Source organism: Zychaea mexicana (assembly GCF_025766255.1).
Source record: "Zychaea mexicana strain RSA 1403 chromosome Unknown BDB00scaffold_149, whole genome shotgun sequence".
Taxonomy (NCBI): Eukaryota; Fungi; Mucoromycota; class Mucoromycetes; order Mucorales; family Lichtheimiaceae; genus Zychaea; species Zychaea mexicana.
In genome coordinates, this window is record NW_026516812.1 from 1 (window position 1) to 14,760 (window position 14,760).

The following is a 14,760-nucleotide window of genomic DNA, read 5'->3' on the forward strand; positions in this document are numbered from 1 at the left end:
TCAGAATCGTGCACCAGTATCATATATAACGTCTTTTGGATATGATTGATGAGAATCTGCATATGCAAAGAGGTATTATTTCGCCGCCATGCGTTGCTTATACGTTGTGTAACGGTCTCAACAAATATGTATGCAAGCAGAGAATTGTGTGGCGGAAGACGATGTGCATTTTTGTTTATTATTTTCAGCACACACGACGATAAGTCATTCAAGCTTCATCGGCTCGAGCGTAAAATATTGCTATAATACGTCCCGTCAAACAATTAAGAGCAAGCCAGTTGACCATTTGTAACCATCATTGATTACATTGGGCAACGATGATCTGATAAGCAAAGAACTAGTGCTTGATGATTGTTTGTCATTTCTCAGCAATGTGCCAAAAATGGTAACTTGTCTAACCAAAACAACCCGATTTTTTTCTATCAAAGTATAGCTGGAACGTTTATATACAATACAGCTCCCCAATTTTTCCTCTTTTTTTTTCTTATATAAGCGCAAAAAAAAAGGTACAAAAATGACGACATCAAATCTTTACAAGCTGTTCAATAAAAACGTAGCAGCGACGGATCATGACGAAAACAATAATACGCTTCTTAACGGAAACCTACAACCGCCTCACAATGAAACCGACGATGGCATAGAATTTGGCAGCAACAACAACTACTATACGATGCAAAAGTATTATTTGGGAGCAACAACAGCTACTAGAACTCTGAAGCACCATGATCGACTGTTCGTCGGTTATGGCGACGAGAAATCCGATGATACGAGCAATACTTTGGCATCAATGAGCCCTGACAAAGCGATCATTTCACTTGAGCAGCGAAGAATTTTTCCTCGGGTCGATTTTGTGCGACGTTTGCCACGCGAGCTGGTGTACGAGATTTTCTGCTACATTAATTTCCTTGGTTTTGCGACATGTACCCACGTCAGTAAAGCATGGCGAGCGATTCTGATGAATGACGTTTGGGCACGACGATTTACTAGTTTCTGCTCCGCATACCCGTTCAACAAGCTAACTCCAGAAGAGCAAAGATTAATACGTCATGGATTATCACGTGAAAGGCAACAGCGACGCGGGCAAGAGGACACTACTACTATGGTTGTTATAAGGGCGCAGACCTATGATCGGACTCGGGCGCTCGTCGCTATGGGCAATTGTGGGTTGCATGCAGTTGGTACGGCAAAAAATGGCTCATCCTATAATAAGTACTTAGTAACATGTATAAAAATGCCGCAATAGACCTCAATGGCTCTCTGGACGATGCAGAAACAGTGGTCCGAGCAAATCAAAAGACTCTCAAGGAGCTAAATGTTTCAATTTTGATGTCGTCACCATCGTCTCTTCAATCCATGTACCCAATATTGACGGCAATAGCAAGCTCGAAGATATCGAAACTATGTCTCACTGTCCCGTTTAACTTGAGTTCTAGTGATCGTTGTCCTGACGGTGTAGAGAACAATAGCAGTACGGTGGAAGCTCAACAGCAGCTTATGCCACTATTAGTCGATATTCGTATCAATGGATATTCTTCCACGGAACTTAGGCTTAACGTCATTCGATTTTTTCTAACGCATTGTCCTTATATCAAATCTCTTACTGCCCATCCAATCATACCGCGTATGCCCGACATAGAAGAAGAGTTAAATAGCATCGAGAAGCTTGCTCCAGTTTCCTTGCAAACCCTCATCGTTTAAAGAAATACTTGTATATACTCCGTATGTGCTATAGGATATCACTCTTAATATAAATCGTGTTTTGTTCTTGGGAGCTAGTTGAGATATGTATTCACGGAGAAAAAGGTCGACAGATGTACGCGACAAAGCGCTTTGACGGATATCGTTTGGTCTTGGCGATTCAAGGCATAAAGTACGTACATGCATGTACTACTACTAAGTGGAATTTTTACACAAAGCTTCTCGCCTTGCTAACGACAGGTTGTTGCCAGTTTTGCATATTCTACATGGCAAAAATATGTTTCAGAGATTTGTGCAAATGGGGTTGATATAACTATAAGCCTCAAGTGAAGTTCAAGGTTCATGTACATACTAGGCGCATTTAATTCTTTTTCTTTTCTTCTTGCACATCATTTTCTACTACTTTTCCTCTTTGCACCGGTAAGCATATCATACACCACAAACATTTTTTTCAACGTGAAAAAAAGACGAGTGAAAAGACAGAATATAGTGGAACGACAGCAACAAGGAACAACCACTCGCTTTCGTACTCCTCCTCCTTCAGTCCCGATCGTGTCCCAACTACTGGTACCAACTATATATAACAACATCAGGGGGGTCACAAACAACGCTCACAGGTGCAATCACTACTAGCTGCCAACCGTAAACTGACTTTGTTTGCTCAAATGTCTTACCAGTCGAGTTACTGCACAAAATCTGAAGGTTTGTGGACTTTAAAAGCTTTGTTATCTGCACTCGAGTCAGCTTGCGTTGGCGATATACAGTATGCTCATGGGTTCCGCCTGGCCGCTCTTGCTACCCTGATTATCGCTCGAATCTCCTCGCTATAATGACACCGCAAGAATTACAGTAGCCAGTTTGCATGGCTGGTAGCAGTAGTAATGAAGACGGTCGACTCTGGCAATAACAAGTTCACATTGGCGGCCGCTACCTCGTGGAAATGGACGGTTCGCCATGTTTGGTTCAAAAGGAAGATTGTAATTTTCACGCAACTGGTAAGTACATAATAAGAACCTTGTAGTAGTCGTAGAAGTAGAGAAGTAGCAGCAGGCCTCTTAGCATAGTCGTATTTCTAGCATCACAATTATACCGTTACAAACTAAGTTGTTCAGCTTTTTGGATAAGATCACATCGATTTACTATTACTGTTTGTAAAAGGCAGGCTCTTTCACGGGCCATTAAATTCTTCAACACGTACTTCATCAAAGGAGAGCATTATGTAACGCCGTTGATAAATTATACTAGTAGCAAGGTTAACGGGAATTCTCATTGATCACAATGATTACGAAGAAGGTTCATATATCATAGCAATGATGCGTATGCCAAGGAGGAAGTAAACTTTCAAAGAAACTGCCGAGTTTTTCCGCATAGGCTTTCGAACGGGGTTTTTTCGATGTAAATTATTTCTTTTATCAAGCATTGCCCTTCGTCTAACGCCTTTTTTACTCGATTTAAAATAGATCGCATTGCTCGTCAGCAAGCTACTAGAAGCGTTTGAATAAATGCTGGAAAGCAGCAAAAAAAATTACCCACGCTGGGTAATAGAATAGGTAATGTGACCTTGTTCACAGGGTAAACATATAACCAAAAAATGATGGTAATAGTTGGAAACGGATCTGTAGAATCCGAATACTTGGAATAATGATTCTTAGGTGATGATAGTGCCTGATCCGTAATCTGAAAGGCAAAAAAAAAAGAAGGGACGTTTGACAGGCTCAGGGTGGGACACCGGAACAATTACTTAAAAAAGGCAGATAAGCGAAGGGTTGGACAGAAAAAAAAACACCCAATGGCCGGTTAAAAGGGGCGCGAGGTCATGCCAGTAGTAGTATGTGATCCACGGAAGGTACTGGATCTCAAAGAATCGTTGTATAACGATGATCCGAATGAAGGGGTTGTCTATTATATCATGTGTGAAACAGGGCCATGTAATTTTCCACATTTATGGAATGTGACGCGAAATAATCTAAATGTAAAGAAAGAGACACTGTTACTAAGCATAGGAACTACTAACAACACCTGAAGATAACTTTTACTCTTACAGAAGAACATGAATACAAAAGCGTTCTCAACCAAATAAAAAAAGGGCTTTCTCGTATCACCAGTAGTACTAGTGGGGGTTCGGCACAAAGCGAATAAAGTATCTTTTCATCGATCATTATAACTATGGCGATTTATGTTATCATATCGTGAAGATATTTGCCATTGTCAGCTTCTGAAGAGATACAAAAATATAACAGCAGAAAGAGTAGTGCTACGTTTATTGATTGACACATTGCTGACATTGGCTATTATGTAGTTGATAGAGTACCATGATGCTGCGAATGAGCACATCCACCCCATGGATACCCCGGAATATATAGCTTCTGTTCTTGTTCCAGAGGTAGGTATGCGCCTTATTGGGGAAAATCTTGAGTCGACTGGTGAGACAGAAGAAGATTGCGAGTGCACCATTAGCCTAGCAAAAGATTACAGTCCCCTCAGCAATACGACGCTTTTCCGGCATGGAGAGTAGCGTTGACTACGGCTGTTTTTAATATCCAGGCGACGATGACTCAGACAGTGAAGATTAGGGCAATCATATACTTTGATAAATATAAAGCTGAACCATACATCATCTTCTCCAACATAAACTCTATACACTTTCACTTTTTTTCTCTTTCTCCACAGTATATTCTTCTAATAAAAAAAGAAAACGAATAATGTTTAGAAGGCAACATAATAAAAGTGGGTCTACACAAAGAATTACACTTCCACCCTTTTTTTGGTCTACGCAAGGAATTACAGATTGTAAGGAAAAATCTGAAATTGGTGTGGGGAGAAGGTTGGTCTACCGAAGGAGTGAAGATAAGTAGCAGAGGGGACATGTGTAACGGATGTTTAAACGCCTATTTGGGAAAAATTTGTCCCACAATTTTCCCCCCAAAAAAAAAGACGCAGAAACGGAAAAAATAAATCTTCTTTTGGTAAAATGCACTCCTTTACGTTAAAGATTCACGCGTTTATTGTACAACTATTACGTGTGTGTTTCATTCCCCCTATTGTTTGTCTAAAGCTTGGTAGTATGCTTATTATTAGCAGCAGCAACGGCAGCAGCCGAAGTGCCTGCCTTGCGCGCCAGGATTGCACCCAACATGAGTCCACTAAGAGGTTTTTTTTGTTGTTGACGTAAATTTTGTATGAATGAGAAAAAAAAAAGGCATCGTCTTCCCACACACAACATCATTGTAGATTTAAAAGTATCTTGGACTCACCTCCCACCAGGGTAATTGTCGTAAAAGGCGCCACCCACAATTTCGCCTGCAGCATACAGGTTGCTGATTGGCTGGGAATGTGTGTTGAGAACAGCGGCGGTTACCGGGTCAACGCCTAAACCACCAAATGTAAACGTAATACCTAGAGAAAAGGGTTAGATGATGAACAGCTTATTGCTAGAGGAACGGGGAGCTTCGTTTCGCAACCTACCGGTAGTGATCTTGACGGCGACAAACGGAGCCTGATCGATAGACAATGCCCAGTTGGATTTAGGTAACTTGAGCTGTTTCTGAGAAGACTGAGTCGACAATCCGTCCTTGACAGCCGGATCCCATTTGACGTCCGGGTTTTCGCGTCGATGCGCCGCGACGGCATCATTGTATTCGCAAATCGTATCCACCAATGCCTGCTTGCTGGACAAGGTTGCCTTCCACGAACCCTTCTTTTGCGCAGCCAATTGCTCGGCCAATGCCTCGATCGAGTTGGCAACCACCTTGTGGACCACATGGTCCGCATACTCTTCCTCGCGCAACCACGGCAACGCCTTGGCATCAAAGATCTGGAACGCAACACTGCCGGGCTGATGCATGATTTCCTTGCCAAAGAACGCATACGTGTAGTTACGGAAATCCATGCCTTCATCGACAAACCGATGGCCGTCGCGGTTGACCATGATGCCCAAGGGATACCCGCTCTTGGTGAACTGGTTGGTCAGTACCGTGTCGCCCTTGTTGGGGTCGGTGCTGGCGTCCCAGCAGGTGGCATGACACGAGCTATATCCGCCTGCCGTTTTCGCATTCACGTCGCGCTGTGCGATCATCAAACCGTCACCGGTGTTGAAAGGCGTGCCACGGACGTGTGCCAAGTCCCAATGCTTGCCCAGATACTGTGCACGCATGGAGGGCGAGGCTTCAAATCCACCACACGTCAAAATGACCGCATGGGACGTAATCGTCTGACACGTACCGGTGCTCTGCAAAAGTGCCTCGAGACCGAGGACCTTGTTTGTGTGTACGTCGGTCACCAAACGCGTCATGCTGGTACCGTATTGGACAGCCACGCCATGGCGGAGCGCGGATGCGTGGTATTGCTGGATCATGCCTTTGCCACCATCCACAACGCTGAGTACCATCCCGCCCCAAAACTTGAAACGTCCGTCTACCTTGTACGCTTGACGATTGAATGACAGACGGAACTGGATGCCCACCTTGCTTAGCCAGTCGATGGTCTCGCGACTCTTGCCCACGAGGACATTGGCAAGATCTGGATCGGCACGGCCACCGGTCACGCGCATAAGGTCGTTCATAAAGTTGTCGGGCGTGTATGGGTCCATGTCAATCAGCTTGGCTGTTTCGGCATCCACGTTATGTAAAATAGGCAGGAGATCATCGAGGCCATCAAAGACCGTGCGAAATGCCCCTGTATTTTCCGTGTTGACAACAATGAGAGATAGAGTGGTTGGTACATTTTGTTACTTTGTGTGTATGCGTGGAGCGTAGTGGCAGCAGATTGTTACGTTACCTGCAGTAAAGTAGCTGTTTCCGCCCGGATAGGAAGTCTCGGTGGATTTTTCAATCAAGAGCACGCGGCCCGCACCGGCTTGCTTGGCAGCGATCGCGGCAGAATAACCAGCATTGCCACCGCCTACAACGACAACGTCCCATTGAGCCATGTTTTGATAGATGAGTTGCTTGTTTTGTTTTGTTTTTTTTTTTGCAAAAGAAGGAAAGAGGTGATGGTTTATGCTTTCTTCCCCTGTTCGGCGCAAAGTTTTAGGGGCGTTGATTTATGCCCTTTTTTAGCCTCAAGGAGAAACGTTCCTTTTTAGGGCAAAATTTGTAACGGCGATGGGCTTCTTTGATGATGCAGCTTCTTTGGGTGAGTGGATAGTAGTACCTTATGTTGCATGCACCTGGGCCCCCAATCATCAACAGCTTCATCCGCATTGTCCAGTAAAATCAAAAGTTGGTCAGCATTAGAGTTCCTAAACGTCCCGTTCTTTTCGCTCTTTGTTCGTGTGTAAAACAAACAAAGATTGACGTCTTATTCGCAGAGATAATAAACTTCCCGATATATACAATAGTGGTGGTCATACCGCGGAAAGGGTTTGTTGTTTGGGGGAAGGGTGGTTCTTCGGAAAAAGAAGGGTTGTTGGAATGGAAGGACGCATGTACATATTTTAGAGATGTGGGAAAGGAAGGTAGAAAGGGTAAACACTTTTCCCTTTTTGAGTTTCCTTAGTGGCGTCATTACCCTATGAGACGGTGACAAAACGATGCAGTCGGATCAAAAGGTGTCTGTGACACACATCAACACGAGAGACAAAAAGCTTAAAGTTATGAATTCTTGCTTCTTTTGCCGAATTGTTCTTTGTTTGTGTGATGATGGCCAGCAGCTCCCACGCTATAGGCCTATACAAGCACATAGAAAAAAAAACAGTAGAGTTGGACTTGCAGATTACATGAAGGTTTCTACTTATTGCATTGTACATGTGATGGGGCTCTTTAACGGTGGAAAGCACCGTACTATGCCAAAACAACGGACTGTCCCGCTTCTTTACAGTAAAAGTGCCTAGATTGTGTACACGGTAGGATCATGTTGCAGCATGCGTACTTTGCAATCGGATCATGTATACGCTGGGAAAAAAAAACAAGATGTGCTTATTGGAAATACTTATCACACAACAGCTTGACAGTTCTTGCCCTATTTCCCCCCGCTCTAACACCAGCCTCCTCTTCTCCTTACTTTTATCTCGCTGCAATGACACGCGGGCTGGAAGGTAACCCTGGATAGATAGATACTCACGCACAGGAAACTCGCAAAACTACGAATATAAAACCGTCCAGGATTCTTCTTTTTTCTTTTTCACTTACACACTTTCTTTTGTTCAAGAGTATATAAAAAAAAGATGCCGGCAAACAATGACACCAAAGAGGAGGTCACAACACATGAAAATGGCGTCGTTCCTTCTACTACGACACAAGCCATGAAGGATGTCGAGTCAATGGGTGACGCCAAATCTACTGTTAGTCAGCATGATGAAAAGAAGCTTCTTCGGTAAATAACTACCCTGCGTTATTATGATGCATCATTCTCACGTTTTTGTTGATATTTTATTGTATCAGAAAGCTGGACTTGCGGTTGTTGCCAATCTTGTGTGGACTCTACCTATTGGGCTACTTGGATCGGTAAGAACTCTAAAGTTGATTCCATGATGATGGATTTTTTTTTCATTGACGTTGTTATGTTTCTATCATTTAAGGTCCAACATTGGTAATGCCAAACTCGGCGGCTTGTTGACTGATCTGAACTTGACGACAGATCAGTTTCAATGGTGTTTGTCCATCTTTTACTTTGGTTACGTTATCTTTGATATCCCTTCAAACATCATCATGAAACGATGGCGTCCGTCCTTTTGGCTGGCTACTCTTACTTTGTAAGCTTCTGTTGTATATACATATACATATATATATATATATATCGTGTTGACCTTGGTACTGATATATATATATATATGTATGCCTCGTATATAGTACATGGGGTATTGTCGCCATGTGTATGGCTGCCGTAAAGGATTTCGCTGGCTTACTTGTCTGTCGTCTCATGCTTGGTATTTTGGAAGCAGGTATGTACCCCATCAGTATATACAGATGCACGCGTGTTGTATGCATGCATGCTAATAATGTAATAACGTGGCTTTTCCTGCATGCAGGTTTCTTCCCAGGTGTCCTGTAAGTTGCATTGCTGCAAGGGCAAAGAAAGAGGTTGCAGCTGGGATGGTATTTCGCGGGAAAATAACAAGGACACAAGTGATCTGGAGTTGTGGCTAACCAGTGGTCTTTTTCTAATTCAATGCACGTTTCATTGTTAGTTTCTTCTTGTCTATTTGGTACAAGCGAAGAGAATACGGTCGGCGCGTCAGTTACTTTTGGTCATTCAGTTCCTTGGCTGGTGCATTTGGCGGTTTGATTGCTTACGGCATTGCAAAAATCCCTACGCATATCTTGAACACGTGGCAATGGCAAGTTCATGTGTATAACTAACCACAGGCAATACCATTGATTGTACTAACGGTGCATCATCTCCAAATACAGGCTTTTCATAATTGAAGGTGCACCCTCTGTGGTACTTGCCTTGTTTGCTGCTTGGTACTTGCCCAATAACCCTGAAACCGCAAAGTTCCTTTCCACTGACGAACGTGAATTGGAAGTTTCCCGGCTTGCAACAGGTAATGCATTATCCCCCGCCTTTCAGTGCAGCATGCATTGTACTCCTCCCTCCCTCCCACCCCCCCCCCCCGGGGAATTCTATTACATACTACTACTAACACACCAGAATAATTATTATTATTATTCTTAGATCAAGGACCTGCTAACGATCATTCGTGGTCGTGGCCCCGTGCCGTGTCTGTGTTCACCGACTACAAGACATACACATTCATGTTCATTTACATCACTGGCACAAGTGCTCTACAAGGCGTCACCTTGTTCTTACCATCGATCATATCGGGTATGGGTCAATGGGATCGGGCCGCTTCGCAAGCCTTGACCACACCACCTTACTTTTTGGCATTCATTCTCACTAATGTTGCTGGCTGGAGCTCTGGTAAATGTCGTTGGTGTACACCACAATCAAAAAGAGAGAAACCCTCTTTTTTTTTGTTCAACCTTTACTCAATTATTTTCACTTTTTTAAAAAAGATCGATTCTTTGATCGTGCGTATCATATGGTTGGCATCAACTTGATCGGCATGGCTGGTTTCTTGATGCTTATGTTCATCCCCGAGGGACAAGTGGGTGTGCGTTATTTTGCTGCCTGCGTTTGCACTGTTGCTGTGGTACGTTACACACACACACACACACACATTCCAAGATGTTACTGTATACTGTACAAATGAAGAGAAAAGCTAACAAGTGTGAATGTAATAAAAAAAAAACATAGTACGCCAATGTGCCAGTCAAGGTCGCCTGGTTCAACAATAACTTTGCCGGCTTGACCCGGCGTGCACTTGCTTCAGCGGCCATTGTTGCCATTGGTACGATTGGAGGTGCTATTGGCGGCCAGATCTACTTTGACGAACCACTTTATTTTGGTGGCAACACGATTGCATTCTGCTGTCTTGGCGCACAAACAATTGCGGATTTGGGATTACGGTTTATGTTGGCACGCGAGAATAAGCGACGTGACAAGCTGACTCAGGAGCAAAAGGAGTATGAGATCTTCAAGCACGGCGGTGAAGAATTGGCTGGTGATCGCCATCCAGACTTTCGCTATGTACTGTAGAGAGAAAGATCCATTGTATTTCTTACTATTATTACACATCACAACGCTATGTACTGTAGAGAGAAAGATCCATTGTATTTCTTATTATTATTACATATCACAACTTGTATTATTCTCTCAAATAGCACAGCTACTACATACAGTGCTACTTTTTATAAACACAGACTTCTTTTCCTTATCAGTACTGTAACGACTACTACATAGAAAGAGTCATGGACTACGTGGGTCTACAAAACGGCCATTCATGCAGCAGCAGACAGTGATGACATGTCCAAAGAAGGAATAGTGGTTGCTGTTGTTGTCAATGCTTCTGATGGAACAGAGACAGTGATGGACGATGACCAATGAAAGAGAGTGAAACATTACTTTATCACTTGCTGCTTTTGGGAAGGGCAGCAGCACCCGCAGGTTGTAAGCAACTTGTCGTATCGATACAGCAGCAAGCAGCAGCAGCAAGCAAAATGGACGTTCATATGGTAACATGAGTTTCTTTCTGCTTCCTGGCAGCGAGCAGGTCGCAACCCCAAGGACAACAGGTTATGGTCATGACATTCTCGTTGTCGTCGTCGTCGTCGTCGTCGTCGCTAGCCTTGGAAGAAGAGCCATGGTTCTGGAGGCTTACGATGTTCAATGACACCGTGTTCCATACTTGGGACTTTTGTAATGCTACAACGACCATTGACCAAGCGCATATGAAACAAAGAATCTTTTGCTCTCTTTGTCTTTTTTTCTTTTTTCTACTCAACATCCCCAAAAAAAAAAGTAGTAGCAGTAGTTATCCTTGACACCCTCTCATCTTTTTTTTTTTCTTCTTCTTCTTCTTCTCTTTATCTTTCTTCTCACTCACACACACACACACAATCACTCATCATCACTACTGCTTCTTTCTCTAAAACACACACATACACAATCAAGCGTACAAAAAGACAATTTTTCGCTTAGCATCCAAGTCTTATGGCCCGCACCAAAAGTAAAGTCAGACAGACTGTACCTGTCGGCGGCGACAGTGGCGGTAGTGGCCGCAGTCGTGAAAGTAGCACAAGCATTATTGCTGGTCAACAAGGCCAACACGCTCAAGCAGTGGCTACTCCTATCGGAGGACGACGTGCTCGTCGTTATTCCCTTCCTTCTTCTACTCCCTCGGCTTTGCATCAGCAGCAACATGGCATTCTGCCGAGTAGTAGCTCCATGCACAATGACAACGATGGCCATGACAACAAGAACAACAACGTGAATCAGCCCATGCTGCAGCCACGACGATCAGCTCGTATCCGTCAAAGACCCTCTTCGCCTACGGAGGATGAAGACGAGCATCATGAAAACGGTAGCAAACAACAAGGCGAACAAGAAGATCAAATCATGGCAAATGTTGACTATCAAGAACAAGAACAAGGGGTCGGAAAAAGACAGCAGGGTGGTTCTTCTTTGAGTGGTACGCCTGCTCCCGGATCTCCTGAGGGCAGCAGCACAACCGCAGGTCGACGCGGTGGAACACGTCATGGGATCCAGACGGAGAACGAGGACAGTCAGTTTGTACTGCGATGGTAAGAAAAGAGTGTAGCGTTGGGTGGTGGTGGTGTAGGTGATGGGGAAGTGATAAAGTATTTTATAAAACAAAGAGACACCAACCCCCTCCTTTTAATCTTGCATGAAAAAAAAGGGTCCAAGACAACTACCAGTACGAGCAGGATCACAATGTCCCACGAAGCGGCATGTACGAGCACTACCGATCGACATGCGAACGGTGTAACGCCAGCCCTGTCAATTCCGCCACTTTTGGCAAGCTTATCCGCCATGTGTTTCCCGAGATCTCCACCCGTCGGTTGGGCACTAGGGGGCAATCCAAGTACCACTACTGTGGCATCCGTCGTCGGGCTGGTCCAAATCTAGCGCCGCCTCCTCCTTTCCATCGTTCCCGGCACCAGCAACAACACCTGTATCACGCTGAGACCGCATCTTCTTCGACTACTGCTGCTGCTGCTGCTGCTCCTCCTCCGCCGCAGCAGCCACCCGCTTCTTCGACTTACTACAGTCAGCCAGTCTCAACCCGACGGATTCGAGCAACTACAGGCACGAGACCTTACCATCGTCGTCCCAGACCCATGTCGCCTGACGACAACAGGTTCGTAAGACAACCCTTTTACTATTTTACTGTGACCATGGCTTTTGTGTTTTTGGGGGAAAAGCTAATATATCAATCTTCTATACAGTCCGTCTGGTCCAATGGATATTTCGGGTCCTTCTTCATTTACTGAGCTTGCTGCATCGCATCGTCCTTATCACCACTATCTTCACCATCATCAGCAGCAGCAGCACCCATTCATGCCGCCGTCGTCACCTTCTCCTTCACCTACCGCTTCTTCGTTTCCTCCTCGTGCTCGAGGAGCATTTGCTGGTGCCGGCATTGTACAACACCAACAGCAGCAGCAGCAAGACATGACCTCTTCTTCACTTGCTGCTGTGTCTCGTCCCACTGATGCCACTTTAGCACATCAACCATCCAAACGAACGCGTCTGGGCGATCCAGTCCCAGACTATCCATCAACCCCACGCACCGATCTTCATCTGCCAGCTTTCACTACGCTGACCTTTGCGAGCCAAAACGACACGATGCACGAATTTGCACATGTGTACGAAATGCACTGCACTGAGATTTTGCACATGATTCGCAGTGGCCAGTTTCAAAGCGTAAGTATATTTGTTTTTTGTCTGCTATGCTTTGTCGTATATATACGTGTATATCTATTAAACGTCGTTTGGGATATATACACATCTACTGCAGATCTACGGAGTCTTGGTTGGATTTTATCACATGCTGCCTGACCGTTTCCGCACCTTGATTGATGAACAACCCCAAGCCGCGGACGCCATCTGGCGCTGGGATTGCGCCCTCTATGACGCAGTCATCGTGACCATGCTGCCCACGATCCAGTCTCCCTTGAGCTATGAAATGAACAAGGCCTTGCGTGAATACACTCGCGATCTTGAAAATTACTTGAGCGATTCGCTCCATGGCTATCCCGACAATCTGCGTGAGCTCAAAACTGATGGTAAAACAAACCCCCCCCCTTTCGATTTTCTTTTTTCTGCGTTGTTGTTGTTGTAAACAAGTTACTCATAATGATCATAAAGTTGCCCGTATCTTTGTCTCCAAGTTCCGTCGCCATTTAAAGCTGAACCAGATGGCCCAAGCAGCTGCAGCATTGCTTCGTCGACCCAACACACTGGAGCCTATGCGTCAAGACTGGGATAGGGTGGATGTTGCTTCGATTTTGGACCAGACACATTGGCCATGTGATTGTGATAGCGCCGAGATCCGTCGTATCTTGGTCTTTGATATCACCAATCTCTTGAACTCGGAGGCAAGCTTGGATCATTGGATATCTTGGATGCAAGGCGTTGTCGATCGCTACATGACAACGCATCAACAGAAGGCTGTAAGTGGATTCCCTTCCCCTCCTTCCCTCATGTACATACACACGCTATCCATGCCAGTGGATTAACTCTCTTTTCTTTGTTGTAGGGTCGCAATCACGGCTATCTCATTTTCTATGCCAAGCAGTTTATGCTCAAGTGGTCTGTGTATACCTCGTTGATTATCAAGGACATGACACTGACCGGTGCAAAAAGTATTGGTAAGCTTATCAACATTTCTTGTGAAACAAAAAGAAAGATTAATCAACATTTCTCTCTCTGCCTACGTTTTGATACAGATCAATTCAGAATCTTGACGTTATTCTTTGATGACATGATGCAATACTTGATCGAGGAACGACTCGCAAAAGTGATGGCAAGCAGTCCATTTGCTCAGCAGCCATTGACGGTAGCAGCTGCGGCAGCCGCACTCAATACTACCAGTACTGGAGGCAGCAGTAGTAGTGCCCCCGCGACATCTCCTCCTCCTTCATCGGCACCAGCAGCAGCAAAAACAGGGGCAGAGGCAGCACAAGCTCGGGGTCAACAAACGTCAACATCCACTGCTACCACTACTACTGCTGTTGCAATGCTTGATACGCCTCCCCCTTCCACCACTGCATCTTCTCATCGCGAGCATCATTCGCAAGATCAGCAGCGGCAGCAGTCGCCTCCACAACAGCACCTTCGACAACCGACTCCATCGCAATCTTCGACCGCAACACAATAAGACGCCAGGTCTTATCTCAAACAAAAACTTTGCTACACGACCATGCCACTCCACAGAAACTTAGCAATAGCAGTATAGCAGCGAAAAAAAAAGAAAAACACATTTGCATATCCGTCGTATTCACCTTCACCCTCTTCTTTTGCACACGATAATCTCTTCCTCTTGCGTAATTCCTTTTCTTCCTCTGCACTCTTTCTTCCAATAACAACCCCATCTCATCAATTCACAGCCTTGATTTTCCAAATCTACTTGTGCGTTAGTATTTTTCTTTTTTTGGCATTTTACTGGATTGAATCCGCCCCCCCAAACACACTATGCAGAATCTCAGCAGAAAATAATAAAGGATATATGTCTCGTCTTCTGTATCAAGGACTTATTAT

At 44.6% G+C, this 14,760-nt stretch overlaps 4 protein-coding genes across 4 annotated transcripts; 3 read left to right on the forward strand and 1 right to left on the reverse strand.

The window, feature by feature from the left end:
* Nucleotides 1-514: 514 nt before the first annotated feature.
* On the forward strand, nucleotides 515-1,698 carry BDB00DRAFT_878820 (uncharacterized protein; the record flags this gene model as incomplete). Its single annotated transcript, XM_053127782.1, has 2 exons — nucleotides 515-1,178; nucleotides 1,244-1,698. The coding sequence occupies 2 exons, from the start codon at nucleotides 515-517 to the stop codon at nucleotides 1,696-1,698; spliced, it is 1,119 nt and encodes a 372-aa protein (XP_052973459.1).
* A 2,973-nt stretch (nucleotides 1,699-4,671) lies between these two features.
* Nucleotides 4,672-7,089, reverse strand: BDB00DRAFT_855511 (fumarate reductase flavoprotein subunit precursor). Its single transcript, XM_053125724.1, has 4 exons — nucleotides 6,475-7,089; nucleotides 5,164-6,372; nucleotides 4,953-5,094; nucleotides 4,672-4,841 (listed from the first exon to the last, which is right to left on the reverse strand). The coding sequence occupies exons 1-4, from the start codon at nucleotides 6,623-6,625 to the stop codon at nucleotides 4,748-4,750; spliced, it is 1,596 nt and encodes a 531-aa protein (XP_052973460.1). The 5' UTR covers nucleotides 6,626-7,089; the 3' UTR covers nucleotides 4,672-4,747.
* A 772-nt stretch (nucleotides 7,090-7,861) lies between these two features.
* On the forward strand, nucleotides 7,862-10,584 carry BDB00DRAFT_878822 (major facilitator superfamily domain-containing protein; the record flags this gene model as incomplete). The annotated part of the gene is made up of 11 exons (XM_053127783.1): nucleotides 7,862-8,010; nucleotides 8,079-8,141; nucleotides 8,216-8,389; nucleotides 8,487-8,578; nucleotides 8,666-8,684; nucleotides 8,825-8,965; nucleotides 9,048-9,181; nucleotides 9,313-9,558; nucleotides 9,654-9,790; nucleotides 9,895-10,227; nucleotides 10,441-10,584. 11 exons carry the CDS (start codon nucleotides 7,862-7,864, stop codon nucleotides 10,582-10,584), a joined length of 1,632 nt encoding a protein of 543 aa, XP_052973461.1.
* Nucleotides 10,585-11,010: 426 nt separating this feature from the next.
* Nucleotides 11,011-14,739, forward strand: BDB00DRAFT_855519 (uncharacterized protein). Its single transcript, XM_053125725.1, has 8 exons — nucleotides 11,011-11,125; nucleotides 11,228-11,780; nucleotides 11,897-12,358; nucleotides 12,447-12,924; nucleotides 13,019-13,286; nucleotides 13,369-13,673; nucleotides 13,760-13,871; nucleotides 13,950-14,739. Exons 2-8 carry the CDS (start codon nucleotides 11,425-11,427, stop codon nucleotides 14,378-14,380), a joined length of 2,412 nt encoding a protein of 803 aa, XP_052973462.1. The 5' UTR covers nucleotides 11,011-11,125; nucleotides 11,228-11,424; the 3' UTR covers nucleotides 14,381-14,739.
* Nucleotides 14,740-14,760: the final 21 nt, after the last annotated feature.

Bases quoted from the DNA above. Each gene is read 5' to 3' on its own strand.
- BDB00DRAFT_855511 (XM_053125724.1), bottom strand. From the start codon at position 6,625: ATGGCTCAATGGGACGTTGTCGTTGTAGGCGGTGGCAATGCTGGTTAT. The intron at 6,373-6,474 runs GTAACGTAACAA...CGGAAAATACAG, and splicing joins AAACAGCTACTTTACTGCAG to GGGCATTTCGCACGGTCTTT. The intron at 5,095-5,163 runs GTAGGTTGCGAA...CCTTTTCTCTAG, and splicing joins CGCCGTCAAGATCACTACCG to GTATTACGTTTACATTTGGT.
- BDB00DRAFT_855519 (XM_053125725.1), top strand. From the start codon at position 11,425: ATGCACAATGACAACGATGGCCATGACAACAAGAACAACAACGTGAAT. The intron at 12,925-13,018 runs GTAAGTATATTT...CATCTACTGCAG, and splicing joins GCAGTGGCCAGTTTCAAAGC to ATCTACGGAGTCTTGGTTGG. The intron at 13,674-13,759 runs GTAAGTGGATTC...TCTTTGTTGTAG, and splicing joins CAACGCATCAACAGAAGGCT to GGTCGCAATCACGGCTATCT.